Genomic DNA, 25,235 nt, shown 5'->3' on the forward strand with positions numbered 1-25,235 from the left:
ACAACAGTTGAGCCATGTAGCGCGGGCTGCATGTTGTTTCCTGTAGCAATTGGTCAGGCATTGTGGTATAATGTCAAAGTTGTGAGCTAGATGTGTTATATGCAGTTCAGACTTGTGACTGAGAGCCTATATCACCACACAGAGCTTAGTCTTTTTAGGGTTAAAAGATTCCTATCACTCTTGCCATGCAATGTCCTTGCATTTGATTGGGCATCTTTGTAATGACCCCATGATCAGTCAGGGTAAGTTAGCCAGGACTTTTGAACGGAATGGAAGAATCTTCCCCGGTCCCCATTTGCACATAAGTAGCCTAATACGAGAAGGCCGTCTGTAAAATGGATGCTACTTAATTTATATCGATGCTGATGTGATATCAGGAGTAGTAATCGATGAGTGACTCTTTCAAGGGCTGTCATAAAGTAGCCGACTATGAAGACAGTATTCTGCTCCGTTCATCTTTTGCTCTGGATGTGATTCGGAGGTCTACTTGTTACATGCTACGAGAAACTGCATGATTCTGGTTGCTTTTGAATTTCCAAACCATGACGAATGGGACATGAGCAACTGGGATGTGACAACGCCATCTTCTAGTTCTATGAGACAGCTACTATAACTGGAATTGTAAAACGTAAAGCCCCGGGCTTCAGTTTGTTATTCCCTGCCCACCGATAGCTAAATCGCGTGCTTAGATACCTGTTCATCATGCGATTACTTATCGACCGAACGAGTCAGCTTCTGTATTGAGTCACTCCCTAAGTCGCTGATGCGATATCGCTGATATGCCGTTAGCAGGCCGGAAGAAGCCCTGTACTTAGCTAATTTAGACGACGAAGAAGAAGAAAGAGATTTGACTGTCATCGCGAACCATGTGCTGATGTATAGAAATCGCCTGAGTTGCTGGGTATGTATCTATGAAGTTAATGATATTCGACATCGATCAATCGAACCTAGGTTGCTATTGACAGCATCAAAGGAATATCGGCGAAAATGACACTTTTGCCGAAGCGAGTCTCGCCGAGAATCGGATCGACGCATTTAGAAAAAAGGGGAGCTCATCGGCCCTGTTTCACAGAAGCGTAAGACCGTGCAAATCCCTGCGATTACGATCCAAGGATCGTGAAAATCTCGTCCGATAAAGGAAAATTCCTTGCTAGCCCAATCCTTGTTCCCTGCTGTCGATGTACGATTTTGACATCGAACCTTCTAGCCCGGTGGGAACCGAATTGTTTACACCAAGTTGAACGACATGTTTAGAATGCTAATTGACGATGATTATTCTAATTCCGGTGGGATCCTATCTATGAGCGCTGTTACTCTGGATCCCTTTTGTGTCCTTTTGTCTAAGCCTGTATCCCGTGGTATCTCTAATAGTACAAACCAATCCAAACCATTACTCCCAGCTCTAGATAATGTCTAGTGATCATCTGCATCCTCGTCCTTTCCGGGATACATGATATCGCGTACAAAAACAGCTCTCATGTTAAATGAGAAGACGATTAGAAATGTGATGACAAGGATAATAGTCATGCCGCTCGCAGCCCAGAGAATGCCTTCGCACTTGAACTCGTTGCCAATGGAGACAGTAGCAAGCGTGAAGCCGGTGTTGGGGAAGACCATTGGCCACCAGCCAAGATGGAAGAATTTTGGTGGGGATGAGACCACTGCGACGACAGCGATAAGGAACCACCACATGCTCAGCGCCCAGAGAAATACTGCACAGAGGAGAGCTACTGTGCGGACGGTGTCGACGTTGAGAGCAAGGTTGTCAGCTCCAGAGATGGTCTTGGGGAGTGCATTGGCCATCCCGATAAGGGCCAAGGCTGTAAAGGCTGGCGGGCCGACATTCATGAAGAGTCCAGTTCGGTGTTCTCGATTGGGAAGACCGGATTGCATGAGTCGACCGATCATGTGAGCGTACATCATCATGGAGACACAGAAGCCCAGGCCTTGACATGTCAGGCCAGCGAAGATGATCGGAAGAGGGTTAATATGGCTCTGTGTGTCCAAGATGACAGTTGCGACAGTGCCAGCCAACATGACTGGGAAGATAGGCAGCAACCAACCTGGCATCATTGTTTGCAAGTTGAAGCTATGTCCTGCAAAGAGGTACGAGTACTGCCAGACAGCTAGGATGAATGTGACAACGACGTAGATCCAAAAGATGGTCTCAGTTGCCCAAACATATGAGGGGTCGTCTTTGGGAATGACATATCGCTGGGTGCTGGTGATGAGCGAAGCAATAGCCAGGAAGAAAGTTGGGAAGAGGAACGCCTCTCGGTGATGCGTGACAGATTTTGTCAAGTCGCCGGGGTTGAACAAGAAGCGGCATATCATACCAACACAGCACAGCGTAAAGATGAGAAGATTGATGCTGTACAGCACAGTACCAACGATTCTCAAACCGGGGAATTGATGAGGCTGTACGTGAATGAGCAATGCCAAACCGCCTGCACTCATGGGTAGTGTAAACCATGCCCACGTAAAATGATGCAAGCGTTGTCTGAGGGACAATTGTTGTTGTGAAGGTTCTTCGTCGATACTGTCATCTTGACTGCCCTTCTCAAGTTGTGAGGGATCAGTTTTCGCTGCCGACTTCGCTGTATGATGGTTTAGAAATGCCTTGGGGTCGTGTTCAGCCGGTGGCGAAGGAATAGATAAATCGACCGAATTTCGGCGCGTGGGGGTATTTGAGTCTGTCCAAGGGACTTCAAGATCTCGAAGGCGATCCATTTTGCGTTGGTGTTGTAAACGATAGTGTAATGCTTTAATTAAGCCGTAGCGAATGCTGATGGTGAATCATTGAAGAAATCTCTGATGAAGCAATTCAGAAATGAAAGTAGCGCGGTGCAGTATTTATAGACCCTAAGAAAAGATAAAGTCCATGGAGATGCATTTTTGCAAAGCGCGACTAGTCGGCTCATTGTGGTCCTCGCCTAAAGGGGCCATTACGAAGATTGCGAATCATGACACTGACCAGAATCTCGTGATGAGACCGTGATGGAAGATTCTAAGCCCTGTATAACAGTGGGCCATGGCGCTGGAACTGCCGTGGCATTGAGGCTCATTCCAGGGGGTTACCCACTATAACTTCTAGCGGCCGGGTTTTTAATGGCATGGGTGTCATACAAATGGGCTGCACATTAACGTGACGCTGAGGCTACGCGGATCCTGGCCCGGTGCGCCGGCGCCGGTTCCAAATGGTCGGTGTCATGCTTTTAGTTTGGGACTAGGGGGAAGATAAGGCCGAGCCTCAAAGTGTTGGTTGTCAAACAGGTTTTGTTCGCCACTGGGGTCTAGACTGTACTGATAAGAATGCTGGTGAGGCCTCTTATGAGTCCATAATCATGAATAAGGGTCAATACTGCCTGATAAACAATACGAGGCATGGCATACTTGTCTGGCCATACAAAATGTTATTCAGATAACATATTACTACGTTGCGAGGACGCTGTCAGTCTCACCACGGTCAACGTCCAAAGTGGAGTGCTTCTGACCGAAGCTCGGCGGGAACTCCGTTTCGCCGCCCAACAGCCAAGGATTAAATAAACCCAACCCAAGGGTTAAAATTAGCTGCCGGGCACCATCGGGACCGTTTTGAGCCTCAAACACCCAATTACACCATTGTTCTTCCCTTTAATGTATACAGATAAAGGTTTTCTGACGATATCAGCCCAATGCCAAGGATGCAGTGGAGTTCCATTAAGCATTTTGTCGATCTAATCAGTGATGGAGCCCAGGGTGATCATTCAGCTGCGTTTCTTCTATCATTCAGGAGGTTTCATCTGCGTTGCTTTGACGTGAAAATTCTTTTCACCCCTTAAAATGCACAAGGGCCCTTGTTGGCAGACGTTGGATATCTTGCTAATCGTCATTCCACGTGCGAAATTACACGCGTCTGCGGACGTTATCTTTACGTGCACTGATCAATGCAATCAATTAACGAGTCAAGCTCCCCTTGCACAGCGGATAAAAACGGAGAGGTCCTTGATCCTTATCTTTATCCCACTTATACGCGAGCTTCTTGACGTTTAAAGGTTATCCACAGAGCAAAGACGAGGATATATTGATCGCTAGGATAGTTATCGGCAATATTCGGAAGCATGTGAGAACTATCTATCTCGAGATAGAGGTATCTGAAGCCTTACAGAGTAAAACACGAATTCTTGGGATCATAGTCAACATTTGTGAAGCCTTAAGAGAAATGGAGGCTGGGTTCATTGGACCATGTAGAGTGAAATCCGAGCTTCGAGCATATCACGAACCACGATGCAACAAGATGCTCGCTCGTTCAAAACATACTTGCTCTATATTCTAGGTACTGTTAATTCATAATCGGACTAGAGCTAACAAATCTTCTCTCTCAGATGATGACAAGATTTCGAGTCTTCGAATTTCGCCAGTTTCAGTATCGACGACGTATTAAGACAAGAGAAATCATAAGTGGCGATACTTTCTTAGAATTGAAATATAATGTAAACAAAAATATGCCCATGACTGATTTACCTCCAATGCTGCTCCAGCAAATGTTTCTCACGTGATGGTCCTACCAACAACGCCAAGATAATTTCGAAACCAACAACGCAAGTAAGCTGTATCCCGCCATCTTATTACTTGGATGATACCAAGATGGCTCATCTATCAACTCCACGTCTGCCCAATGAAATACTGGTCCTCATATTCAGCCATTTTTGCCTTCACTGTCAAGATGCCTACAATGAATCTTGGGACGAGAGACCACTTCGCCCCATCGCATCTCAGCGAAAGGAACAACAGGCTGAAGCCAAGCCGTGGTACTCAATCCATAGACAGACTCTCTGCTCGCTGTCTTTGACCTGCAGACAGTTCAAAGACATTGCGCAGCCTGTACTGTATCATGAATTTGTCTTGGGCTACGGTGATTCATGGATCTCAGAGGTATATCAGTGGGACGATCGCCTTGCGCCATTTATTCGCACTTTGGCTCGTCGACCTGATCTTGCCCGCCTTGTCAAGGTTATTTATATCAGCCACCGCATCTTCAGTACCTCAGAAGACAAAGAGGAGCCTCGCCGAAATGTTCTTCTAGAGGCAGCCAACGCTCTCGGTGTAGATCTCCCAGCGGCTTGGAAGGAACGTGTGGAGATTTGGGACTATATATGTCTGTGGGAAGAATTTGACTGGCCAGATGTTTATCCCGTTTTTAGCGAGTTTTATCTCGATGATCATCGCAGACTAACAGAGAAGCAAGAACGGCAACTCCGAAGGGCAATGAGTGAGAAGTCGATGCTCGGCCGTCGCTGGATGAATGCCGAACTGATAGCAATGCTTCTAGCTCACACGCCAAATATTGAGATTATCAGTATCCAAAGCAGCCGCGGCTGGCCAACGTGCGGTATTGCAGAGTCTTCAATGCCTGCGCTTGGTGTCACTCATTTACCAGTCAAGAGGCTAGACCTAGGCATGCCGGCTCACCCAATAGTCAAGATCTCTGACAATCTTGAGACTCTGAATTTCCATGGATATATAGGGAACTTGGGATATATAAAGATGGAAATGCCTTCTTTGAAGAGTTTGAGGATCACGAAGGGCTTTCTATCAGCTGTGCGACTATCAAAGGTTTTGGAAGGCTGTACCGGGGGTCTAGTTGCTTTTGAATATGAAGCCGCACAGGGACGGCGTCAGAATAATGATGTGAGTCCCTCGTCTGTCATCACCATATCCATCATGTTATTAACTCACAATCGCAGCAGACTCCAGCTGTGAACTTTCAATTGTCTGATGCGATTGAGTTGCTCCGGCTTCATAAGAGTACTCTTCAAATACTCCACCTGGACCTCACCGCTCGACGTGTTGATATCAGAAGGATCGAGCCAGGAGTGAATATGAGGGACTTCGCAGCACTTCAACATCTCTGGATCAACACTCTTCTGCTATTCCCCATAGTTCTGCCGCCGACGCTGGGAACACCGGTTGATGCAGAGATGCTCGTGCAATTCCTTCCTCGTTCCATCGTTTCACTCGAAATCTATCGCGATGGTAGATGTTTCGTGAGTGACGCGTTACATGGGCTCGTGGCTGTGAAGAGTGAAAAGTTTCCGTTGCTGAAGTGGGTTATCCTCGGACCAAGAGGCGGAGGAGACCTCGGTCGGGTATCTAAAGCGGCAGGTGTCAGTTTCAGTGCCAAGGTATATCGTTTGTGTCAGGCGAAAACCTATCTTCAAGGGCCAAATACAGATAGTCGCCTTGAATTTCCGGATTGGGACAGCGACGATGAGCTCTGGTATGGGGAAGAATAAAGGGACCGGTACTGGGTTCAAGCGTTGCTACGTTCATTTTTGGCATAGATCGCCATCGCAGTACAGCCTTTTATAGTCGTATTTCAAAGACTGTGATAACAGTAAGGTTTGTTCGCCGAACGATATATGCGTTTGACGTTGGGATATGCACGTGTTGAGCATGGGTAATAAGGTACAACTTAATGGTCGATCACAATCCACGGAATTATCGGGCGTTGAGCAATAGTCATGAGTTTAACTTCATAGCATTGATATGCATTCCCTTTCTCTTACAGGTTGTCTTTCTGCTTGCGAATAATCAACGAATGGCATTGTGGCTTCAATAGTAGATCGCCACTATCCGGCGCCAGGTTCCATGCTTCAAAAGGTCAACGCAATGGTATGCGAGGGCGAAGCATGAAGGCAGCCTGCTTGACCCCAAGACATCACTTAAGGTGGGTGGCAAAGAGTGATGGGCATCTTGTATCATTCAACAAAACAGTCATTGAATTTAAGCAAGTTTTATTCGAGGTAACATTCTAATTACATGACATTGAGAAGTTTGACCTATGCATTACTCAAAGCCAGCACAGGCTACTATTCCTCTGGTCAATCATGATGGGGTATCGATGGTGCGATGAAGAACGCGAAAAGATTTTGTTTTTCCAGGGTGGCATATGGCGCGAAGGTTTGACATCCCTTAGGCGGGGACAGTCATACCCTCGTTGGCCTTGTAACCCTCGGCGGGAGCAGATGTGTGAGCCTCACGGTACTCGGCCTCCTTGTCCTGCTGGATGAGATCGCAGCAACCACAGCAGCATGCAGTGGCGAGGTCGACGAGGCAGCTGCCCTGGAGGTTATACTTCTCACGGAGGTTGGCGCGCTGGAGAGCGAGAGGGATCCAGTGAAGACCGAAGCAGGTAGAACCCCAGAAGAGCAGGCACTGTTGACGGGATATGTTAGTAACGGTTAGATAGAGGTGTATAAAGAACATACAGAGGTGTTGATGGGCTCGTATCCTTGAAGGTTGCCGTTCTTTCGGAGACGGTGATGGGTCTTGCCAAAGGTCACGCAAGGAACGCAGCAGGTGATGGCGCAAAGGCTGATGGGGCTAAAGCAGCCGAAGAAGCTGTTCTGCCAAGGCTGAGAAGACTCGGGCGACTTGGAGTTGACATGCTCGCTGGGACGGGCGAGGACATCGTTGAAGCGGTCCTTCCACTCGTTCAGGTCGTTATGGTCAATAGGACCGTTGTTATGAGCGTTTGTCTGAGCTGGGGTAGACATCTTGATGTTAAGAAAGTAGAGATGAAAGAGTGACAAGAACGGCTTTAGTATGTAGAAGATGGGAAACGGTGAAGGAGAGTGATGAACAAGACCATGTGAAACAGAACGCGGATCCCTCCCATACTTATCACTTCCATTCCATACCCCAGCTCCCCACCATCACTTTTTTCACGACGACCCAAAAGTGGCTGCAATCCTGAAAATGCCTGATAATGTTAGCGTGCACCAAGGCGTTCTGATCACCATTCTAGCAGATTACAGCTTTGACACGGGGCGTGTGACAGCCAATCAAAAGCAGCGGCCAGAGCAATCATGCGGAGAGGTTGTTCAGCCCTGTGGTAGGCTGGAAACATTTGATTCGGCAGTTGGGCTAGTTGAGGCGCCACCAATTTGGGTCTGAAATTGAGCATTGGGAGCTAATGCATGGTGCTGCAAGCCTTCCAGCTCAGGGCGCTGGTTGTTTTGTTTTGAAGATAAGAAGCTCCTTTTCTTTACGGAGATGTAACACATTCAATCACTTCTCTACATGACGGTGTTGTCGTCAGAGTGATAGTCCTTCCGGATGCCTGTAGGTAAATGCCCCCCAGGCTCTGGGCGCAAAACGAATGCCAGTTCATTCCAGACATGGGATCATGTTTCCTCGGCACTTAACCTTAACCCAAAGCCGATCGTAAAACGAAGAATTAAATGAAATTTGGCCCACTCACCTGATACGCACTACAGAGCGAGCGCTCTTATTCCGCTGCGGCTGAGAGTCGGCAATTGCCTAATGCGGTCTGAGCACTGTAGCTCAACTACTGCGTATGGCTTGGACTGAAAGGTAAGGCCAAGTGACTCATCGCTGTCAAGTTCTTGGCCAGAAAAACTTTTCTTTTTTGTTTCTGGTTCGCTTATTGATTCTGTTAATGGATAAGTCGGAGGCCGTTGATAATTACGAGGTCTGGTTTGAGGTTCACGCGGACGGGATGCCTGACGAGGCGGAATCTCCACTGTGGGGATCTCTATCATTCTGGAAGCCGATAAGATTTGAAAGATAACGGGTTTGGCTTCTTATCATAACCGGTTCTATTTATATCGCCTGATTTCTGGAACACTGCAGATAATTGGAGGATTTCCAACAAAGTTACGCGAACAAAGAAACATCCAGACTGGTAATTAACTGCTCACTGGCCGGGAGAGCTCACGATCACAAACATCTGATCAGCCTACAACAGAAATGTCCGCGTCGAAGAAGGAGTAGAAGGTTGAAGGCCGATTTTCCAAAGTCTATTCTCAAAGCAAATATCTATGCAGTAATATCTACATGAAAGCCCATCTGGTCACTTAAGGCATGTTGATACCTCCATCAACGGGAATAACCTGTCCGGTAATAAAGCTTGAGGCAGGGCTAGCGATAAAAGAGATAACATCAGCAATCTCCTTCGGCTCACCCTCCCTAGCAATAGATTGGTGAGATCTCAGTATATCACCAATGGGGTTACCCTCCATACTCATATCGGTGGCAACAGGTCCGGGAGAAACGACGTTGATAGTGATTCCCTTGCTAGCAAGCTCACCCGCCATCGCAGTAGACATGAAATGCAAAGCAGCTTTGGACGAGCCATACACCGTCAGGGGGGTAATACCCAGCTTTCCCGCGATGCTACCGATGTTGACGATACGTCCTCCGCTGGGCATGTGAGGAAGTGCTGCCTGGACGAGAAGGAAAGGTCCCCGAACGTTGGCGTGAAACATTTTATCCCAAGACTCAGTCTCGATGGCTGCAATTTCAGGGTGTCCGAATGCGATGCCTGCGTTGTTGATGACGATATCGATGGTCTTGGTCTTAAGACCGTCTAGAGCTGCGCCAACGAGATCGGTGCCGAAGGATTCGGATGATGCATCTGCTTTAGCGGCGATGGCTTGGGCGCCGAGTTCTTTGATCTGAGCAACGACTTTCTCAGCGGGTTCGGCACTGGTTGCATAGTGAACAACGATCTAGGAACAGTCAGTAAGTCGAGTTCAGAGTGAAGATAGAGTAGGTACTCACGTTGGCTCCATGCTTGGCGAGGGCTAAGGCAGTGGCGGCACCGATGCCGTTGAGCTTAGAGGAACCAGTGACGATGGCAGTCTTGCCGGCGAGGTACTTTTCAGAGCTCATTTTTAATGATTTGGATTTTTGCTAAAGTGCTTGAGATAGTAGAAGGTTGCAGAGGTAATGAAGTTGTTGGGTTGAATTGTGATGATGAGATAGTCTCTTGTCCTGGCAATCGACCGCTTCTTATAATCGTGAACAAACTCCTATTTCGTCCAGCACTGCAACGATATAATACTTCCGTCAACTATCAAGCATCCGAATCCAATTCTACAACCAAAGTACACTAATTGGTTCATTCTACGTCATATCCAGCAGAATACAACACAAATTCACGATCTCAAAATCCTCCCGCACTAAAATCCGTAATCTATCCGACCACCTGCAGCACCTCAAACTCCATACCATCCCCAAAAGGGAGTTTGCTCAGCCTGCTAGGGCTGAAGACATTGGTCGACGGAGGAATTGAATAACGCGACCGAGTTGCCCGTCCACTCACAGTCTGAAGACCCCTGCGCGCAAGGGGATCCATCAGCTATTACTAACGCACTTTCTACAATGCCGAGTGCCGAGCTACAAAGCGACTTGCGCTAGTGGCTTAGAAATGTTACGAGGTGTGATGAGGGATTGGTGAAATGGTATCTGTGGGGCTTTGGATGACTGAGCTTTTTTACCTTTAAGAGATTGTTTTGTTGGTATGATGTTTATTGCGTCAGTGGTGATATGGTGCTTGGAATGTGTTCTGGTCATCTGGTGCATTTGTAAATGCGGCGCGGGTGGATTGGCTGAACAATGTTAACGTTACTGGTATCAACGTGAGAGACACATTGGATTATGATTCGAGGGAGCAACACTCTGCTTACATGCGTCCATGTATATAACATCAGTAAACTGCTACTTCTAGTATATCAACCATTTCAGATACAACTTGAACAACTTGTGTTGTCAAACAATCATCCTTTCATACCAATGCTATCATCAACCACTCAATCAACAACTTCCTCTACTTTAACGTCATCACAATGCCTTCAGTAATTGTCTTCGGTGCCTCTGGCTTCGTGGGTGGTATGTCAACCATTCTCAAGCTTCTTTACCATCTCCACTGACTTCCTGTACCCAGCTCCTTACACAAAAGCCCTCAAGCAAGCCCATCCAGACTGGTCTATCACAGCCTATGTTCGCAGTCCCCAATCCGAGTCTCAACTCAACGCAAACCATGTCATGGTCGGCGACTTCTCCGACTTTGAAAAAGTCAAGGCCGCCAGCGCAGAACACGACATCGCCGTCAACGCCGGAAACTCCTTCACTGCTGATCCGGTCGCTGCTATAATTGCTGGTCAAGAGTCTCGCGGTACCAGGGGTAAAGTGATTCACATCAGCGGTGGAGGAAACTTTATCGACTTTGGAACTTCAGGAAACTTTAACCCTGAGAGTAAGGTTTGGAATGATGCGAATGAGGATGATATCAAGGCTATTCATAAGGAGATGTTTAATGGGCAGTCTGATACACTTGTTCTTGAGGCTGGGAAGGGTGATGATGGTATTGATACCTATATCGTTTGTCCATCTGTTGTCTACGGTGGTGCGAGTATTTCTTCGCCTATTTTGGGCATTGGATATAAGCTTCTCACTGGAAATGCCAAGCCTCTGGGTTACGTCCCCTACGTCGGCGAGGGAACAGCAGTCATAAGCACAGTACGTACTTCTCCTCTATCTCTCTAACGCATACTGACTTCTGCAGTGTCACATTCTAGACCTAGTCGACTTCCTCGTCAAGATCTCCGAAGTTGCAGCCCAAGGCCCCGCCGAGGGTTCTCCATACAGTCGTTTCTATATGCTAGAAACTAGTCACGTCGCATGGAAGGATCTAGCTACTGAGCTTGCGAAGATGATGCATGCGCGAGGTGTCTTCTCGAGCCCTGAGCCCAAGAGTGTTGAGTTCGAACAGGCTGGTGAGGGAGAAGTCAAGTATCTTGTCGGTTCGAACATGCTCATGAAGGGCGATCGCGCTACTGCGATGGGATTCAAGGCGAAGCATCCTAGCATTCTGACACAGATTCATAAGGACTTGAAGGAATTGCCTATCTAAGCCGCTCGCTCCAGATCGGCGACTCGCCGCTACGGTTGTCGCGTCGCGATGGTTTTCCTTGTCTTGAATAGATCGTTTTGCATCACTGGACTGACATTCGGTGCAAAGATGGCGTGTAATTCTTCATGATATTGTCATTATGTCGTGATATGTAAACCTAAACCAGAACGCCATTCTAGCCTGTATTCCGATGTCTATACCGTGCCCGCAGTATTCTAATCGCAATTTTAAGATTCCAAGTCTAAGCCTCTAACCAAAGTTCGTGAATAACAGTTTTCATAGTCTGTCAAGTATGTTAGTTGATCTGACTCATGAACTGGGCAGAAAAGGTGACTCATACCTGCTCACTTTGTGCCGTATTGTATTGACTGAATTTTCTATCGAATGTCCGTGATTGTGTCTTCAATTGTGTGCGCACGCATCCACCTACTACAGTGGCGCTGCCGACTGTCAAGAGAAGAGGGACGATCCTGACGCTGTTAGCTTAGAAAGACTTGGCGGGTTTTGTTGGGGCTTACTTTTGACCGGTGGGCATGACTCTGAGAACTGGTTGCATTTTGGTATTGCGAAGAGATAATTATCGTGGCAGAGATGGTCGAAATTACAGGTGAATTTTAGTGCAATGCAGTTCAATCAGCAGTAATTAATGAGCTTGAGAGTGATGATACCAAAATCTAGAATGATGTCTTGTTCATTATATACCATATCGTCTCACCAAAAATGCCCGTATCTTGCATTATCGATAACCGTCAATCGCGTGGTGAGAGCGGCGTTTCGAGGCCGTCTGGTGGTCCGATGATTCCTCGTCTGGAACCCCTGGTCGGGTGCTTCCGGGGAGTCAATCAAGCGGTGCAATCGGGCCATGAGGAGATCTGAGTTGGAATACAGTGGGCGAACATGAGATGCGCGGGTAATAATGAAACAAGGGCTATTATTAAATATATGCAATTAAGTTTCTGCGTATCAAATTTTACGAAATCATACGCGTTTTTACATGTTTCTTCAGTATCAGGAATTGTCGGTCAGGCCATTATATGTGTCAAGAGCCTCAAGGTGAAACAGATTGCCTGTACCGCACACATTGTTACTGGTACGTAGATGATCACCTTTTCTAATCTTGTTTATCTACGGTGAGGCTCAAATAATGGCATGTAGATCATCTATTCCAGCGGAGTTCGCCATGGATTAAATTTTCAGGTACCACAAACCATCTGATGCTTGGCCTCGGCGGATCCCGATTCCGCCCTTTCCATCGCCAGGGGATGATAAACTGAACCGCGGTATCCGATCCCAGATCGCTCATCAGGCAATCGCTAAAAGGTTCACCGGCTTTTCTCTGTGCTCGCCTTGTTAAGGCCCGATTGTATCTTGAAACTTCAATTGCTGAAATTTTTTGAATCGCTGACGAGGAATGTTTCAATTCCTTGATTCTCGGTTCAGCGTGTTTCTGGTTACGGGAAATGGTCTGTGTATCTGACCATTTTGCACGGTGTTCTCGGGTTAAAAATTGAAGGTTGTAACCACGGAATATTCCACTCTTTTAGGAAATTCCATGATTTCTAGATAGCTTCATTTTTCCGACTCAAGCATAGAATAGAGAATTGCTGTTGGGCTTGGCTGCTTGCTCCAGCCACCCTACCACGCAAGCTCGTGACGTCATGCCAAGTTCTCAACTTGACGATATCAACCCTTGACTAAACCCCTCTCTATCATGACGAATCTTCAATACCATTCCCCATTCCTTGTATATTTTCACATCAATCCATTTGAAGAATCATCATGCCGTGGAAAGACCATCTAAAGCGTCTCAAGAATGAGTTCGAAAATCTAGTCGGTGAACCGCAAGCTCAGAATCAACAACATCCCCCACCGCCTGCACCTCCTCCACCTCAGCAACCCATCGGCGGCCAGCAGCCAGGCCACGTCTACTGGCAACCTCAATTCCGGCCTGATGTCCCCGTCACCCAAGAGTGGGATGCAAAGATCGGAAACGGCCCGGATGGCTGGGGTAATCAGGAATTACAGTACTACACCGCCGATCAACAAAATGCCTTCTAGTAGGTCCAAGTCTAACTATATTAAGAAGCTACTGTTATCTAACTAAACAGCACTCCTGATGGGAAATTGGTACTGAGAGCTGTTGCGAATAATTCTTCTGAGGACCATGAGAAGCGGTATACTTCTGCTCGCTTGGTGAGTCGGCAGACCCTCTCTAGGGATCAGGGCGTCCTCACCGCCTGGATTACTTCACCCTGTGCGACGGGTATCTGGCCTGCATTCTGGCTTCTTCCCCAGGAGCCTTTTTCGTGGCCTACAGATGGTGAGGTGGACATTGCGGAGACGTGGAATGGAGATCTTGAGAATCATTCTTGTCTGCACTGGGGTCACCACCATGAACCTCACAAACATCGTGTTCTCGGCACTAAAATCCCCGACATGCAGCATCGCCCGGTCAGGTATGACTTTGCATGGCTCCAGTCAGGTGGACAGCCTGGCCAGGGTAGAATGATCTGGTATATTGATGGTAGACCTGTTATGAAGGGAGATATCCCCGAAGGTACAAGGCCATTGAGGGAGATGACTATTCTTCTCAACGTTGCTATGGGAGGTAATGTTTGCGGCGGTAAGACCCCTGCAGATGGATACTACGATATGGTCGTGCATAGTCTGTATATGGGAAGCGAGCCGGAATATGGTGGCTGGCATCGATTCGAGAATGATTGGGCTGCGTCGCCGATGGGAAATACCTACTGAGCGCTGAAAAATGAGATGAAAGATTACAACATTCGATCTTGCCTGAGCTTTTTTGGAAAGCTAGCCTCCTTTAGATGTATCTGAGGTCAGTCAGCAGGTATCAGATGTTGATGTACTCAGATTATGCCAGATTCGATCAGAACATAACTCAGATGGATATGTCGGATGATCTTGGTCATAGAGATCGTCGGGATTCGGGAAGTTCTAAAAATACTTGCCGATAGACGATAAGCATGATAAGTTTTTGATAAGCTGATAAGTTTTGATAACACTCCGATAAGATAACGCGGCCTACCGCTCAACCTACCAAAGGAGCGACAGATTCCGGCAGGACAGTATTGCAATAGAACTGTCCGAAGTTTTGTGATTCAGACTGTGCCTTGAATTGGAGTGTCAGGTAAATTGACTTTGGTGTCCTAAGCTGGAACATAATATGATCGTCAAATGACGGCCTACGTTTGTACATTTATATCTGCGCAGTAGTTGAGCTCAGAGATTCGAAATTGTACGATAACAATAGCTTTACAACGGACGCCACGAACGACAACGAAGTGGCGTCACGAATATGTTCACGAATACAGTCATGAACAGGGTTTTCCAGACCTTCCTCGGGGTCTGTGACGCGTTTATGTTGCTATTTTGTTAACGATGAATTTACTGCTTTAAACTACCCTAGACTCTGAAGCTACTGGAGTCGATGAGTAATAGAAATTACCCCGCACGATAGGTCGTATCAGCACCCCAGACTGGTTTGGGGTCAACCCGGACTCCGAGGAGAACTTGATCCACTTGACGATATTTGGAGCTCAAGAGCTCAAGAACAAGATTGACGATGATGAATATCTAGTAGAAGAGAAATATCTGTGTCGTCTTAACTCGAATTAGTGTAATTCAACCGTAGTGAAACACCGTTCTTCAGCTCCGACTTCGCATCGCGTGATCACTATCTCATTCATCGGTAACCTCCCGATTCACCTCCATCATGTTTTTTACACCATAATCCCATTTGGAAACCACAGCCGACACTCCAAACCCTCAGACCAACCATCAGATAAGACCCTCGCCACTAACCACGTTCCAGATTCGGCGCCCAGACCAGTCGGGGAAATAAGTCAACACCCTATCTCCGCGACCAAGACCTCAATTCTGGGGAGAGATTAGATTGGAGAAACGCGTTTAAACTCCTTTTGGAAGGAACATGCGACAGGCTAAACCGTAGTTTCGGGTCTCTAACGTCCGGGGCTTGATAAACCATGACTTAAAATCTCGCCCTTCTCCTGCTATTCATCTCCCATCTTCTTTTCTCGCCTGGTGCTCCGAGATTGTTGGAAGACTATTGTCGATATGAGTGACACTACTTCAAAGGCGGACTTTACCGCCAAGAGAGATGACGATATCCACGATGCAGCCAAATCAATCACCAACAACGAAGTCCCCATAAACGCCTCCGGCCACGTCCAAGAACTCCCCCAGAACTTCAACCTCCTCTCCCTAGCAGGCGTAGGCCTCGTCGTCGGCAACGTCTGGCCCGCCATCGGCGGCTCCATCCTCGTCGCCATTTTCAACGGCGGTCCGCCAGGCGTCCTCTACGAATTCATCGTGGTGTCTATGTTCTACTGGACAGTCGCCGCGAGCGTTGCAGAGCTAGCTAGCGCTATTCCTTCATCTGCTGGTGTCTATCACTGGGCTTCTGTTACGCCTGGGCCGAAGTGGGGGAGGGTTATTGGGTTCTTTGCGGGATGGTGGAATTATCTTGCTTGGTGTCTTGGGTGTGCTAGCATGTCGAGTATTCTTGCGAATACGCTTGTTCAGATGTATGCTTTGAATCATCCGGGCTTTGTGGCTGAGTCGTGGCATGTGTTTATCACGTATATCATCACGACGTGGTTATCGTGTGCGGCTGTTTGTCTGTGGAACAGTGCTATGCCGGGGCTGAACAAGTTTGGAGTTTTCATCATCTTGGCGGGTTTCATCATCACGGTCATCACTGTTACTGTCATGCCTGGAAGAGGAGGTCGTCCGCCGCATGCTAGTTCGGCGTTTGTCTGGAAAGATTGGACTGCTGATATTGGATATCCGGATGGGTTTGTCTTTGTCGCTGGTATGCTCAACGGAGCGTACAGTGTTGGATCGGTTCACGCGACAACTCAACTGGCAGAGGAGATCCCTAACCCAAGCCGAAATGTCCCCATCGCCATCTTATTCCAGGTCGCGACTGGTTTCGTCACTGGTCTTTGCTACCTTATTGCCATCATGTACGCCATCAACGACTACGACGCTCTCTTCGAATCGGCATATCCCATCGCCGAGATCTACCGCCAAGCTACCGGCTCCGCAGCTGGTGCTACCGGGCTGCTATCACTGGTTATGATCTGCATTGCCTTGACTGTCGTTGGACTCTACATCACCTGCGGTCGAACGCTCTGGGCCCTTGCCCGTGATGGCGCGACTCCTTTCCCTGGAGTGCTAGGCCATGTCCAGGAGTCTCTCGACATGCCTCTCTGGTCTACCATCGTCACAGCTGTCCTGGTTTCAGTCCTTGGCGCTATCTATGTCGGTAGCACAACAGCCTTCAATGCATTCGTCGGAACCTTTATTCTTCTCTGCAGCTGTTCGTTCTTGGCATGCATCCTACCTAATCTCCTCAGTGGACGAAAGAACATTGCTTATGGACCCTTCAGAATGCATGGTATCTGGGGTTTTATTATTAATGGCATTGCATGTGCTTATCTTCTTATCTGGAGCGTTATCTACTGCTTCCCTTATGCTTTGCCTACAAGTGCGGCGAGCATGAACTATACTTGCGTTATTTGGGGCGGTCTAACTTTCTTGGTTAGTCTTTGGTGGTTCGGAAGTGCAAGAAAAGGATATCAGGGCCCTACGACGACTGGAAGTGTTGTCCCGGGCATGGTTATTGACGCAGCCTGATCTGTTGTTGATATGCAGTAACTGAGCCTAATCGTACGTTTGCATTTTGTCTCACTTGTACATAGTCCAATGAACATCTCTGTTATTTTTGAATCTCATTCTCTTTCGCTTGTCACTGCCTATGCCGTCCCGTAGCCTTGAATAATTGTGATGGCCTCTTTTGGGTCGCGTGATCAAGTTGATATGCTCGTTACCCAGCCCACCCAATGCAGATCTCGCGCAAGCCGTCAACAGACTATCGGATTTACCATACTGCATTGAAATATCCCATCTGAGTCATCCAGTCAATAGGACGAAAAGCCGCCAGGTTACAAACTGGGTGGCCTCAGAGGCAAAGCCACGGCTATACGTATACCTATCAAGCCATACACAGATGACAGCAAAAGATCCTGTAGGCAAGGCAGCAGTATCATATGCGACGCGTAAAATGACAGACATTGAGGATCGAGACCTTTGCTTCCGCGGCGCTTAGCAAGACGGGCGACTGGGATATTCAGCTTGTGACTTGCCCTGATCTTCTCATGGATTGTATGCCCTAACTTTGCTATGACCACCATTCTAATTGATACCATGTGTTTTAAATTCGTGCGACTTTAGGTTTCGAGAATCGAGGGCTTTCCTTGTGTTTAAGCATGGATAATCAAGTATTCGGGTTTCCACTACGCGACTTTGCAAGGTACAGGCCTCGTTGAGGTGATACATGATACCACGAGTAAATGCCTGACGACGTCAATTGCGGCGCGGTACATGTAACAGAAGCAGAAAGAATCGCTTACTGTAACGTGAGAAATTGAGATTGTGTGTGAGATTTATTTCGCGCATTTGGTCTATAGAATTGCCGCCTACGGCAGATGTTCATACGCAAATGCGTGTATCACGAAAACTCCACGACGCGCTTTTAGCTAAATTAGTTAAACGATCTGATCCTGGATGCCGGTGGTTGGGCATGCAGTCAGTCAAATCTGATACGACGTCTTGCGGGGTTTGTCACAGATAGAAACACCGAGATTGATAGGAAAACTTGGCAAAAGATTAGCGCATCAAGGTCCGCGAATAGCCTCATTTTGCCTTGCCTCGCTTTCGCCATCAATGAGGCCTTTTTAGCACTACCCGCCAGCCACAGTGAGTAATACTGCAAAATGAGTCAGAAAGCCTCAATTAACAATCTCAGCCTCAATCAACGCCTCTTAATATATTTTTACATTTCTCGATATCTTAAAATCGCATCGTATCCAAACAATCGCTCTGCCTCAATTCAGGAGTCGCCTTCGAGAAAAATGACAAAAATCCGTCAGCGAATCGGAAACCCCCACATAAACGTTGCAGCCCGACCGTAAATCACGCCTAAAGCGACAAAGACAAAAACCTGGCCTCAAAAGCGCTACAGGGGTGCACCCTTGCAGATTTTGTTGCCCAAGACGCTGATCTTTGACTGGATGCCCTGACTTTAACGATTGGGCACGCTGAAATGTTTTGAGCTGTGGAAATCTGGCGGAGGGCAGTACAGAAGGAATTTGCCCTGTGTACAGCAAACAAATCGTGTACACGTAACTGTACACTATGGAGTCTTGCATCTCTCGACTCCCCTTTCTTGCAGAGCCGGAGTAAACTGTAGGACAAAAAGACGCTTTGATCTGTTCTCCCCCTGGCACTTGCAGAGGCTAAATCCACTGCCCGTCAGTACCGGGGATCTTCCCCTTCAACCACGCCTGTCCACATGGCCAAGTTGCCACTGTATTTTGGATACTCTATCACCCCGCTGACTCTGGGGTGAGACCAATCGAGGCCCTTGAGAATGTCGGGTCACTTGTCAAGAGGACAGGGGCCTCGCTCGCCCTTCCCGCTCTCCCGTCCACAGCAGTTGAAGCTAGTGATACCTCACGCGTCATGGCACAGCCAGAGTCTCTCGTTGGACCAGCTGTTACTGTTGGACGGGCCAGCGACTCGCTGGCACCTGGGGGGACGTGCCCAATGGGGTTGGGCAGTGGATCTCGAACCACCTTGAGGCGGGTTCGACAGACAAGGTTATCCTTCTTGAATTGGGCTCCTCGGGCTCTCTGACCCGGACGGCACTAGGATCCCTGCCCTGTCCTGTCACCCGCAAGATCAGGGCGATTTTGAACAAAACTGGATGGCCAGACACTCTCTTCTTTTTGAGGTGATCTTTTTCTCTCCTCTTTTTTCCCAAGTAGAGATTGCACAGCATCTAATACAGCGAGGTTTATTCATGTTTGTTTTGTACCCGTCTTCTTGACCATTTATCTAGTGTACCCGACCCCTCCAACTCACCGCCGCCCGCCGATCATATCACCCACTCGAACCGTTACTTTTCCCCCAGGACCCACGAAGTACACACGAAACAAACTCGCAACAAACATAATATTCTTTTTTTATTATTTCTTTATCACAGCATAGCAGTCCTACAATATGAGAAAGTCACAGACCAAGACGAAACAAGCCCCGCCAGCGCGTCGGCCTTTCGATCCATTGTCACAATATGAACAACAACGACAGCAAGAGACTGCCATGGCCCTCACGATCCGGGGCAACCCGCCCAGAAACAAGTCCGATTCATGGGATGAGAGTACAAGGAACTCAGGATCCAGCTCTGCCATGACGAGAAACAGATCTATCTCACGACCACCAACACGTCGACCAGACTCTGATGGACTCTCAACAGTGTCTGAAGCCACTACTGCCTCTGACGCCTCGACTGTATCCACCAACACTGTCTCATCTACATCCACATCACCACCTCTACGGAACCAACGACAGGATTCAGGCAGAGGCTTCATGTTCCAGCCTCCTCAACTTCGCTTCCGAAGCACTCAAGACACACGATCACCAGAGCCTTCACCCAGAATGTCATACATGTCAGATGACAACTACGACTCAGCTTCAGAGGTTGGTTGGGGCACTTCATCCAACGTCTCTGTCTCAACAAGAGCTACTACTGTCATGAGCGACAGTGAAGATGACTGTGCCAAGACCCCAACACGGTCTCGCTCCATCGTGCGTAATTCAAGCATGAGCACATCTCAACAATCTCGACCTACTGAGAAGAGAGTTGAGTTTGAGACAGATCGACAGCTTGAGCGCCGAACAGAGCGTGAGGTTGAGAGAACATCTGGTCGACAGGTTGAGCGTCAACAAGAGCGGACTAAGGAAAGATCACGAAGTCGTGGTCGGACCTTTCATATCCACATCGAGCCTAAGGCACAGGAGCCTGCGAGCAACGCCAACAACCAGCAGCAACAGCAACAGATACAGCAGCAGCCGCAGCAGCAACAACAACAGCAGCAACCACAGCAACTGCAATTGCAACAGCCTCAACAGCAACAGCAACAGACTACTGTCAATACCATCAACCCACAGAATGCTATGGTTTCATCGTCGGTCACCCAGACTACTACATCACAGACCTACACGCATCAACCCATGATGGCCCATCAGCCTGCTGTTGCTCCTCAGCCCATGATTGCCCAGCCTGTCATGCAACAGCCCTTGATGTTCCCTGCTCAGCCTATCAGCCCTCCTGTCATGCAACCCGTCATGCAGCAGTCCTTCCAGCAGCCCATGGTCCAGCAACAACCCGTTGTTCAACAGCAACAGCCTCAACCTGCTCCTCCAGTTCAACGCATCCCTGAAGAGCGTCAGCTTCCTGAGCCTACCCGTCCTCCTTCTCGACAACGGGCTCGCTCACGTGTTGACGTCGAGCGGACCATGAACAATGAACTCGAGAATCTCCGGGGCGAGCTCAAGTCTCTCAAGGCCAAGCAGAAAGAGACTCTCAAGGATCTTGATGACGCTCGGTACAGGCTCTCCCACATGCAGTCCGATAAGGATGAGCTTCGAGAGGAGAGGAACAAGGCTCAAGCTACCAGGGACAGACTCGTTGTTGAGTTTGAGGAGCAAACCCGACTGCTTGAGAGGACAAGGACACGTCTTGACGAGCAACGTCGCACCTTGGAGAGGTTTGAGAAGGACCGCGACATGTCAATTGACAAGGTCAAGAAGGACCGTGATCAAGTCCTTGACCGTTTCAAGCGTGAGCGTGACCAGGCCATGGAGGTCGTCGACAAGTTCAAGAGAGAACGCGACCAAGCTGTTGAGCAAGCCCAGCGAGATCTCGACTTGACCATCTCAAAATCTAAGAAGGATCGCGACCAAGAGTTGCAGAGACTTCAGCGCGAGCGAGATGAAGTCATCCAGCGCATCCAGCGAGAACGTGACTCTGTTGTCGACAGACTTCAGAAGGATCGCGAAGTTGCTGCTGAGAAGGCCAAGAAGGATCTCGATGTCTCCATTGCCAAGTCCAAGAAGGAGCGCGATTCTGCTATCGCTAAGCTCCAGAAGGAACGTGACCATGCTCTTGAGCAGGTCAAGAGGGAGAGAGACCAGGCTATCAACCAGGCTAAGAAGGAGCGTGATATGATCGTCTCGAAGCTCACCAAGGAGCGAGATGAGCTCTTGCAGACTGAGCAGAACTTCAGCAACAGAGTTAAAGAGCTTGAGGACCATCTTGCCAAGCACCGAGAGCTCAAGGCTGCTCTTGAGAGAAACTATGAGGATCTCAAGAAGACCAGCCAAGAGTCTACACAGTCTTACAGCAAGTTCGAAGCCAAGGCCATCAACTTGGAGAGAGAGCTCGAAGACATCAAGGCTATCCGCAAGTCTCAGGAGACAGCCTACCAAGCTCGCATTGCAACCATGGAGATCTCTCAAGAGTCCATGCAGTTCCGCGTCAGCAACATGGAAGAGGATCTTCTCGACAAGGCCAAGGAGCTGGGCGAGCTCACTGTGGAGCGTGACCGCTACAAGACAGACAGCGAGAACTCCAAGTCTCAAGTCGAGTCTCTGAACAAGGACAAGTCAGGCCTTGAGGAGGACAAGAAGAACATGCTTAAGCAAATCACTGATCTCACAAGCGACAAGTCAAGACTCCAGGAACAGCTAACGGGACTCGAAACCGACAAGAAGACACTCGAAGCGCAGGTCACGACACTCCAGGCTACGATCGACGACTTGAGGAAGGAGAAGGACGCCTGGACCAAGGATACTGAGAGTAAGGACGCCCGAATCGCTGGTCTTGATACCGAGAACGCAGAGCTTAAATCGCAGATCGAATCAATCACTAAGGAGAAGGAGGCGGTGGCGAAGGAGGTTGAGGAGGTTGAGACGAAGCGGAAGAAGTTGAAGAAGAAGTATGAGCAGTTGCACGGGGAAAACAAGACGATGAAGGAGCAGGTGAGGAGTTTGTTGAATGATCAGGATGATCAGACGTCGCAGGTGTTGAGGTTGGCGGTTGAGGTTAAGAGTTTGAGGTCGGAGAACTCGAGTCTCAGGTCGTTGTCTGATACTGCGAGCGTGGTGTCGAGCTCGCTGTCAACTATCTCGAGCTCTGTTAGCACGGTTGATGACACCGCTAGTGTTGTCTCTGATGCTACGGAGAAGCCAGACCCTGCGAGTGTACCGCAGCCTGCGTCTGTTGAGGATGTACCGGAGACTGAGGATGTGATCGTTGTTGAGGAGGAGGTTGAGGAGCCTGCACCTGCACCCGCACCCGCACCCGCACCCGAGGTTGAGCCCGAGGCTGAGACAAAGGTCGAGGAGGCTGAAGCTCCGGTTGAAGCTCCAGCTGAGCCGGAGGCCCCTGTGGAGGAGAAGGCAGAGGCTGAAGCACCCGCTGAGGAGAAGGTTGAAGAAGCAGCAGCTGAGCCTGAACCCGAGGCTGCCCCAGCACCCGAAGAGCCCGCTCCTCCTACCGTCGAGGAACTTCAAGGCGAGAACACAGAACTCAAGGAGAAGGTCGCTACCACCACAGCCGAACTTGACGATATCACCGGCAAGCTCACCGCCACCGCAGAAAATGCTGGTAAACTCCAACTCAGCGTTGACACCCTAACTACCGAGCGCGACGAAGTCACCAAGAAGCTTGCCACCGTTGAGGAAGAAGCAGCTGCCCTCAAGGAAAAAGCCGCCTCTGTCGACACCCTCACTACCGAACGCGATGATCTCAAAGGCAAGCTTAGCGCCGCTGAAGAAAACGCAGCCAAGCTCCAAGAGAAAGTCTCCACCGTCGACGCTCTGACCGCTGAGCGTGATGAACTCACCAAGAAGCTTGAGAGCGCTGAGCGAGAAGCTGTTGTGTTGAAACAACTCCGCACTGAGAACAACAAGCTCATGAAGCAGCTTGACGAGGCCAAGAAGGCTCAGAAGGCTGCTAACGCGGAGGTCAACTCGCTTAAAACTCAGGTTGCTGCTCTTGTTGCTCAGATTAACAACGGCGGCATGACCAGGAGCAAGAGTGGTGGGGGGAGGAAGCCCATCAAGGATCCGAAAAGGGCGCAGGAGCTGGTCATTGTTCGGGATCCTCGGAATGGTAGTGGACTGTAAGTTCTCCCTGATTCATTATTCATGATGTAGTGATACTAATATCTACAGGAGCCATATTGTGCGACGACGCAACCTCAACTCCTCTGCGACGAGGTCTTCTTCTCAGTCTGATGGATCAGCTGATGCTTAGATGATGGATGGATGTATGAACATGTTTAACGAGTCACTCATTTGAAACCTTTTCCTTTGTATACTTTTCTTTGAGTTTGGGATGTTTGAGTAGGGAGACGATTATGTAGAGGTTATACTAAGACGGACGATGCAATATCTGTATGAGGAATGGTGCATTACGATGGGATCATGGGAAGATGTATTTCTTTGTGTATGGATAATGGATAATGCATGGGATGAATAAATATAAATTGAGAGGCTTATTACTGTCGATTGACTGTGAATGTTCACTTGAGAATGATATCTTGTATATAGTCATCTTTCGAGTCGCTACTGTGCTGTATAACCACCGTCTACCGGGAGGTTCACCCCAGTGACCCATCGCGCCTCCTGGCTAGCGAGGAAGATCGCGGCACCAACAAGATCTTGCGGCGATCCGGTTCCATGGAGAGGATGCCTTGACCGGATCAGGTCCCTATCACGAGTCTTGATGGTGTCGGCAAAAATGGCTGTCTCCGTAACTTCACCATCTGTCAGCGTCGATGAAAGTCATGAGGTCTTGAGTACTTACAGCCTGGACAGATGGCGTTGCAGTGAATGCCATCTCTCGCGTAATCGAGAGCGATGGTACGCGTCAAGTTTGTCACACCACCTTTCGACGCAGCATACGCAGCTTCACGATTAGCATTGCTAAGATTGTAGACGGGGGGTTCTTACCATTGGTGTATCCTCCGACGAGGCCAAAGATTGATGACATGTTGATGATCCAGCCTCGGTCGCCCGTCTCAGACTTGTCTTGCTTCAGAATCTGAGCGATTACATACTTGCTCACGAGAAAGATGGACTTGAGGTTGACAGCAAGGGTCAAATCCCACCAATCTTCTGGAGTTTCGTGCACCCGTCGAGGTTCCTTGCCTGCTTCGACGGAAATGCCAGCGTTATTGACCAACCTGTACGGAGTGAGAGTCTATTCTCAGCGGGCCTGGATCTTTTACTTACACATCAATGCGGCCAAACTGAATAACAGCTCTAGATACCAGTTGCTCCACGGCAGCAGTCTTGGTAACATCTGTTTCAACGAAGATAGCCTGGCCGCCATTCGATCTGATTAATTCATCTGTGTTGACCTCCTCCTCTCCATTCACACTCGCACGTGCAGCTGGCTGGAGGTCAGCGCAGACAAGATGCGCCCCCTCATGTGAGTAAGCCAGTGCAATTGCACGCCCCAAGCCAGATGAAGAGCCTGTCACGATGCAGACTTTACCAGCAAGACGAGGTCCAAAAGTCGAAGTCGCCATTGTTTCTATTCTTGATAAAGATATTGTATTTAATGTATTTATTGAAT

At 48.6% G+C, this 25,235-nt stretch overlaps 10 protein-coding genes across 13 annotated transcripts; 5 read left to right on the forward strand and 5 right to left on the reverse strand.

Annotated features, from left to right (window-relative positions):
• Positions 1–179: 179 nt before the first annotated feature.
• Positions 180–2,935, reverse strand: FOIG_14582 (uncharacterized protein). The gene has a single exon (XM_031215848.1). It carries the CDS (start codon positions 2,728–2,730, stop codon positions 1,414–1,416), a length of 1,317 nt encoding a protein of 438 aa, XP_031054469.1. The 5' UTR covers positions 2,731–2,935; the 3' UTR covers positions 180–1,413.
• A 225-nt stretch (positions 2,936–3,160) lies between these two features.
• On the forward strand, positions 3,161–6,549 carry FOIG_14583 (uncharacterized protein). 4 transcript variants are annotated; one of them, XM_031215852.1, is made up of 3 exons: positions 3,161–5,251; positions 5,312–5,670; positions 5,730–6,549. In XM_031215852.1, exons 1-3 carry the CDS (start codon positions 4,627–4,629, stop codon positions 6,273–6,275), a joined length of 1,530 nt encoding a protein of 509 aa, XP_031054473.1. In that variant the 5' UTR covers positions 3,161–4,626; the 3' UTR covers positions 6,276–6,549. The 4 variants fall into 4 exon arrangements, with proteins under 4 accessions (XP_031054473.1, XP_031054471.1, XP_031054472.1 ...); XM_031215851.1 differs by having other exon boundaries at positions 4,514–5,251; positions 5,727–6,549; XM_031215850.1 differs by having other exon boundaries at positions 3,161–5,670.
• On the reverse strand, positions 6,466–7,759 carry FOIG_14584 (uncharacterized protein). Its single transcript, XM_031215853.1, has 2 exons — positions 7,251–7,759; positions 6,466–7,197 (listed from the first exon to the last, which is right to left on the reverse strand). Exons 1-2 carry the CDS (start codon positions 7,536–7,538, stop codon positions 6,955–6,957), a joined length of 531 nt encoding a protein of 176 aa, XP_031054474.1. The 5' UTR covers positions 7,539–7,759; the 3' UTR covers positions 6,466–6,954.
• A 1,023-nt stretch (positions 7,760–8,782) lies between these two features.
• Positions 8,783–9,828, reverse strand: FOIG_14585 (uncharacterized protein). The gene is made up of 2 exons (XM_031215854.1): positions 9,568–9,828; positions 8,783–9,515 (listed from the first exon to the last, which is right to left on the reverse strand). The coding sequence occupies exons 1-2, from the start codon at positions 9,676–9,678 to the stop codon at positions 8,862–8,864; spliced, it is 765 nt and encodes a 254-aa protein (XP_031054475.1). The 5' UTR covers positions 9,679–9,828; the 3' UTR covers positions 8,783–8,861.
• A 731-nt stretch (positions 9,829–10,559) lies between these two features.
• On the forward strand, positions 10,560–12,628 carry FOIG_14586 (uncharacterized protein). The gene is made up of 3 exons (XM_031215855.1): positions 10,560–10,677; positions 10,733–11,307; positions 11,354–12,628. The coding sequence occupies exons 1-3, from the start codon at positions 10,635–10,637 to the stop codon at positions 11,699–11,701; spliced, it is 966 nt and encodes a 321-aa protein (XP_031054476.1). The 5' UTR covers positions 10,560–10,634; the 3' UTR covers positions 11,702–12,628.
• On the reverse strand, positions 11,313–12,660 carry FOIG_14587 (uncharacterized protein). Its single transcript, XM_031215856.1, has 3 exons — positions 12,220–12,660; positions 12,042–12,171; positions 11,313–11,984 (listed from the first exon to the last, which is right to left on the reverse strand). Exons 1-3 carry the CDS (start codon positions 12,255–12,257, stop codon positions 11,943–11,945), a joined length of 210 nt encoding a protein of 69 aa, XP_031054477.1. The 5' UTR covers positions 12,258–12,660; the 3' UTR covers positions 11,313–11,942.
• A 665-nt stretch (positions 12,661–13,325) lies between these two features.
• On the forward strand, positions 13,326–14,727 carry FOIG_14588 (uncharacterized protein). The gene is made up of 2 exons (XM_031215857.1): positions 13,326–13,758; positions 13,810–14,727. The coding sequence occupies exons 1-2, from the start codon at positions 13,481–13,483 to the stop codon at positions 14,453–14,455; spliced, it is 924 nt and encodes a 307-aa protein (XP_031054478.1). The 5' UTR covers positions 13,326–13,480; the 3' UTR covers positions 14,456–14,727.
• A 758-nt stretch (positions 14,728–15,485) lies between these two features.
• FOIG_14589 (uncharacterized protein) lies at positions 15,486–17,498 on the forward strand. The gene has a single exon (XM_031215858.1). It carries the CDS (start codon positions 15,800–15,802, stop codon positions 17,381–17,383), a length of 1,584 nt encoding a protein of 527 aa, XP_031054479.1. The 5' UTR covers positions 15,486–15,799; the 3' UTR covers positions 17,384–17,498.
• Positions 17,499–19,437: 1,939 nt separating this feature from the next.
• FOIG_14590 (uncharacterized protein) lies at positions 19,438–24,229 on the forward strand. Its single transcript, XM_031215859.1, has 2 exons — positions 19,438–23,775; positions 23,828–24,229. The coding sequence occupies exons 1-2, from the start codon at positions 19,811–19,813 to the stop codon at positions 23,907–23,909; spliced, it is 4,047 nt and encodes a 1,348-aa protein (XP_031054480.1). The 5' UTR covers positions 19,438–19,810; the 3' UTR covers positions 23,910–24,229.
• FOIG_14591 (uncharacterized protein) lies at positions 24,124–25,235 on the reverse strand. Its single transcript, XM_031215860.1, has 4 exons — positions 24,890–25,235; positions 24,608–24,840; positions 24,462–24,563; positions 24,124–24,411 (listed from the first exon to the last, which is right to left on the reverse strand). Exons 1-4 carry the CDS (start codon positions 25,186–25,188, stop codon positions 24,221–24,223), a joined length of 825 nt encoding a protein of 274 aa, XP_031054481.1. The 5' UTR covers positions 25,189–25,235; the 3' UTR covers positions 24,124–24,220.

The sequence above is a fragment of the Fusarium odoratissimum genome (assembly GCF_000260195.1).
Source record: "Fusarium odoratissimum NRRL 54006 unplaced genomic scaffold supercont1.42, whole genome shotgun sequence".
NCBI classification, from domain to species: Eukaryota; Fungi; Ascomycota; class Sordariomycetes; order Hypocreales; family Nectriaceae; genus Fusarium; species Fusarium odoratissimum.

Excerpts from the sequence above, each read along its gene's own strand:
- FOIG_14591 (XM_031215860.1), bottom strand. The coding sequence starts at position 25,188 with ATGGCGACTTCGACTTTTGGACCTCGTCTTGCTGGTAAAGTCTGCATC. Across the intron at positions 24,841-24,889 it reads CAGTTTGGCCGCATTGATGT|GTTGGTCAATAACGCTGGCA; the intron begins GTAAGTAAAAGA and ends CACTCCGTACAG. Across the intron at positions 24,412-24,461 it reads CAACGCCATCTGTCCAGGCT|TTACGGAGACAGCCATTTTT; the intron begins GTAAGTACTCAA and ends CAGATGGTGAAG.
- FOIG_14588 (XM_031215857.1), top strand. The coding sequence starts at position 13,481 with ATGCCGTGGAAAGACCATCTAAAGCGTCTCAAGAATGAGTTCGAAAAT. Across the intron at positions 13,759-13,809 it reads GATCAACAAAATGCCTTCTA|CACTCCTGATGGGAAATTGG; the intron begins GTAGGTCCAAGT and ends CTAACTAAACAG.
- FOIG_14586 (XM_031215855.1), top strand. The coding sequence starts at position 10,635 with ATGCCTTCAGTAATTGTCTTCGGTGCCTCTGGCTTCGTGGGTG. Across the intron at positions 10,678-10,732 it reads TGCCTCTGGCTTCGTGGGTG|CTCCTTACACAAAAGCCCTC; the intron begins GTATGTCAACCA and ends TCCTGTACCCAG. Across the intron at positions 11,308-11,353 it reads GAACAGCAGTCATAAGCACA|TGTCACATTCTAGACCTAGT; the intron begins GTACGTACTTCT and ends TGACTTCTGCAG.
- FOIG_14585 (XM_031215854.1), bottom strand. The coding sequence starts at position 9,678 with ATGAGCTCTGAAAAGTACCTCGCCGGCAAGACTGCCATCGTCACTGGT. Across the intron at positions 9,516-9,567 it reads TCGCCAAGCATGGAGCCAAC|ATCGTTGTTCACTATGCAAC; the intron begins GTGAGTACCTAC and ends GACTGTTCCTAG.
- FOIG_14583 (XM_031215849.1), top strand. The coding sequence starts at position 4,627 with ATGGCTCATCTATCAACTCCACGTCTGCCCAATGAAATACTGGTCCTC. Across the intron at positions 5,671-5,726 it reads GACGGCGTCAGAATAATGAT|CAGACTCCAGCTGTGAACTT; the intron begins GTGAGTCCCTCG and ends TCACAATCGCAG.
- FOIG_14584 (XM_031215853.1), bottom strand. The coding sequence starts at position 7,538 with ATGTCTACCCCAGCTCAGACAAACGCTCATAACAACGGTCCTATTGAC. Across the intron at positions 7,198-7,250 it reads ACGAGCCCATCAACACCTCT|TGCCTGCTCTTCTGGGGTTC; the intron begins GTATGTTCTTTA and ends TCCCGTCAACAG.
- FOIG_14590 (XM_031215859.1), top strand. The coding sequence starts at position 19,811 with ATGAGAAAGTCACAGACCAAGACGAAACAAGCCCCGCCAGCGCGTCGG. Across the intron at positions 23,776-23,827 it reads CCTCGGAATGGTAGTGGACT|GAGCCATATTGTGCGACGAC; the intron begins GTAAGTTCTCCC and ends TAATATCTACAG.
- FOIG_14582 (XM_031215848.1), bottom strand. The coding sequence starts at position 2,730 with ATGGATCGCCTTCGAGATCTTGAAGTCCCTTGGACAGACTCAAATACC.
- FOIG_14589 (XM_031215858.1), top strand. The coding sequence starts at position 15,800 with ATGAGTGACACTACTTCAAAGGCGGACTTTACCGCCAAGAGAGATGAC.
- FOIG_14587 (XM_031215856.1), bottom strand. The coding sequence starts at position 12,257 with ATGCAACCAGTTCTCAGAGTCATGCCCACCGGTCAAAA. Across the intron at positions 12,172-12,219 it reads GTCATGCCCACCGGTCAAAA|GATCGTCCCTCTTCTCTTGA; the intron begins GTAAGCCCCAAC and ends TAACAGCGTCAG. Across the intron at positions 11,985-12,041 it reads ATACGGCACAAAGTGAGCAG|ACTATGAAAACTGTTATTCA; the intron begins GTATGAGTCACC and ends CATACTTGACAG.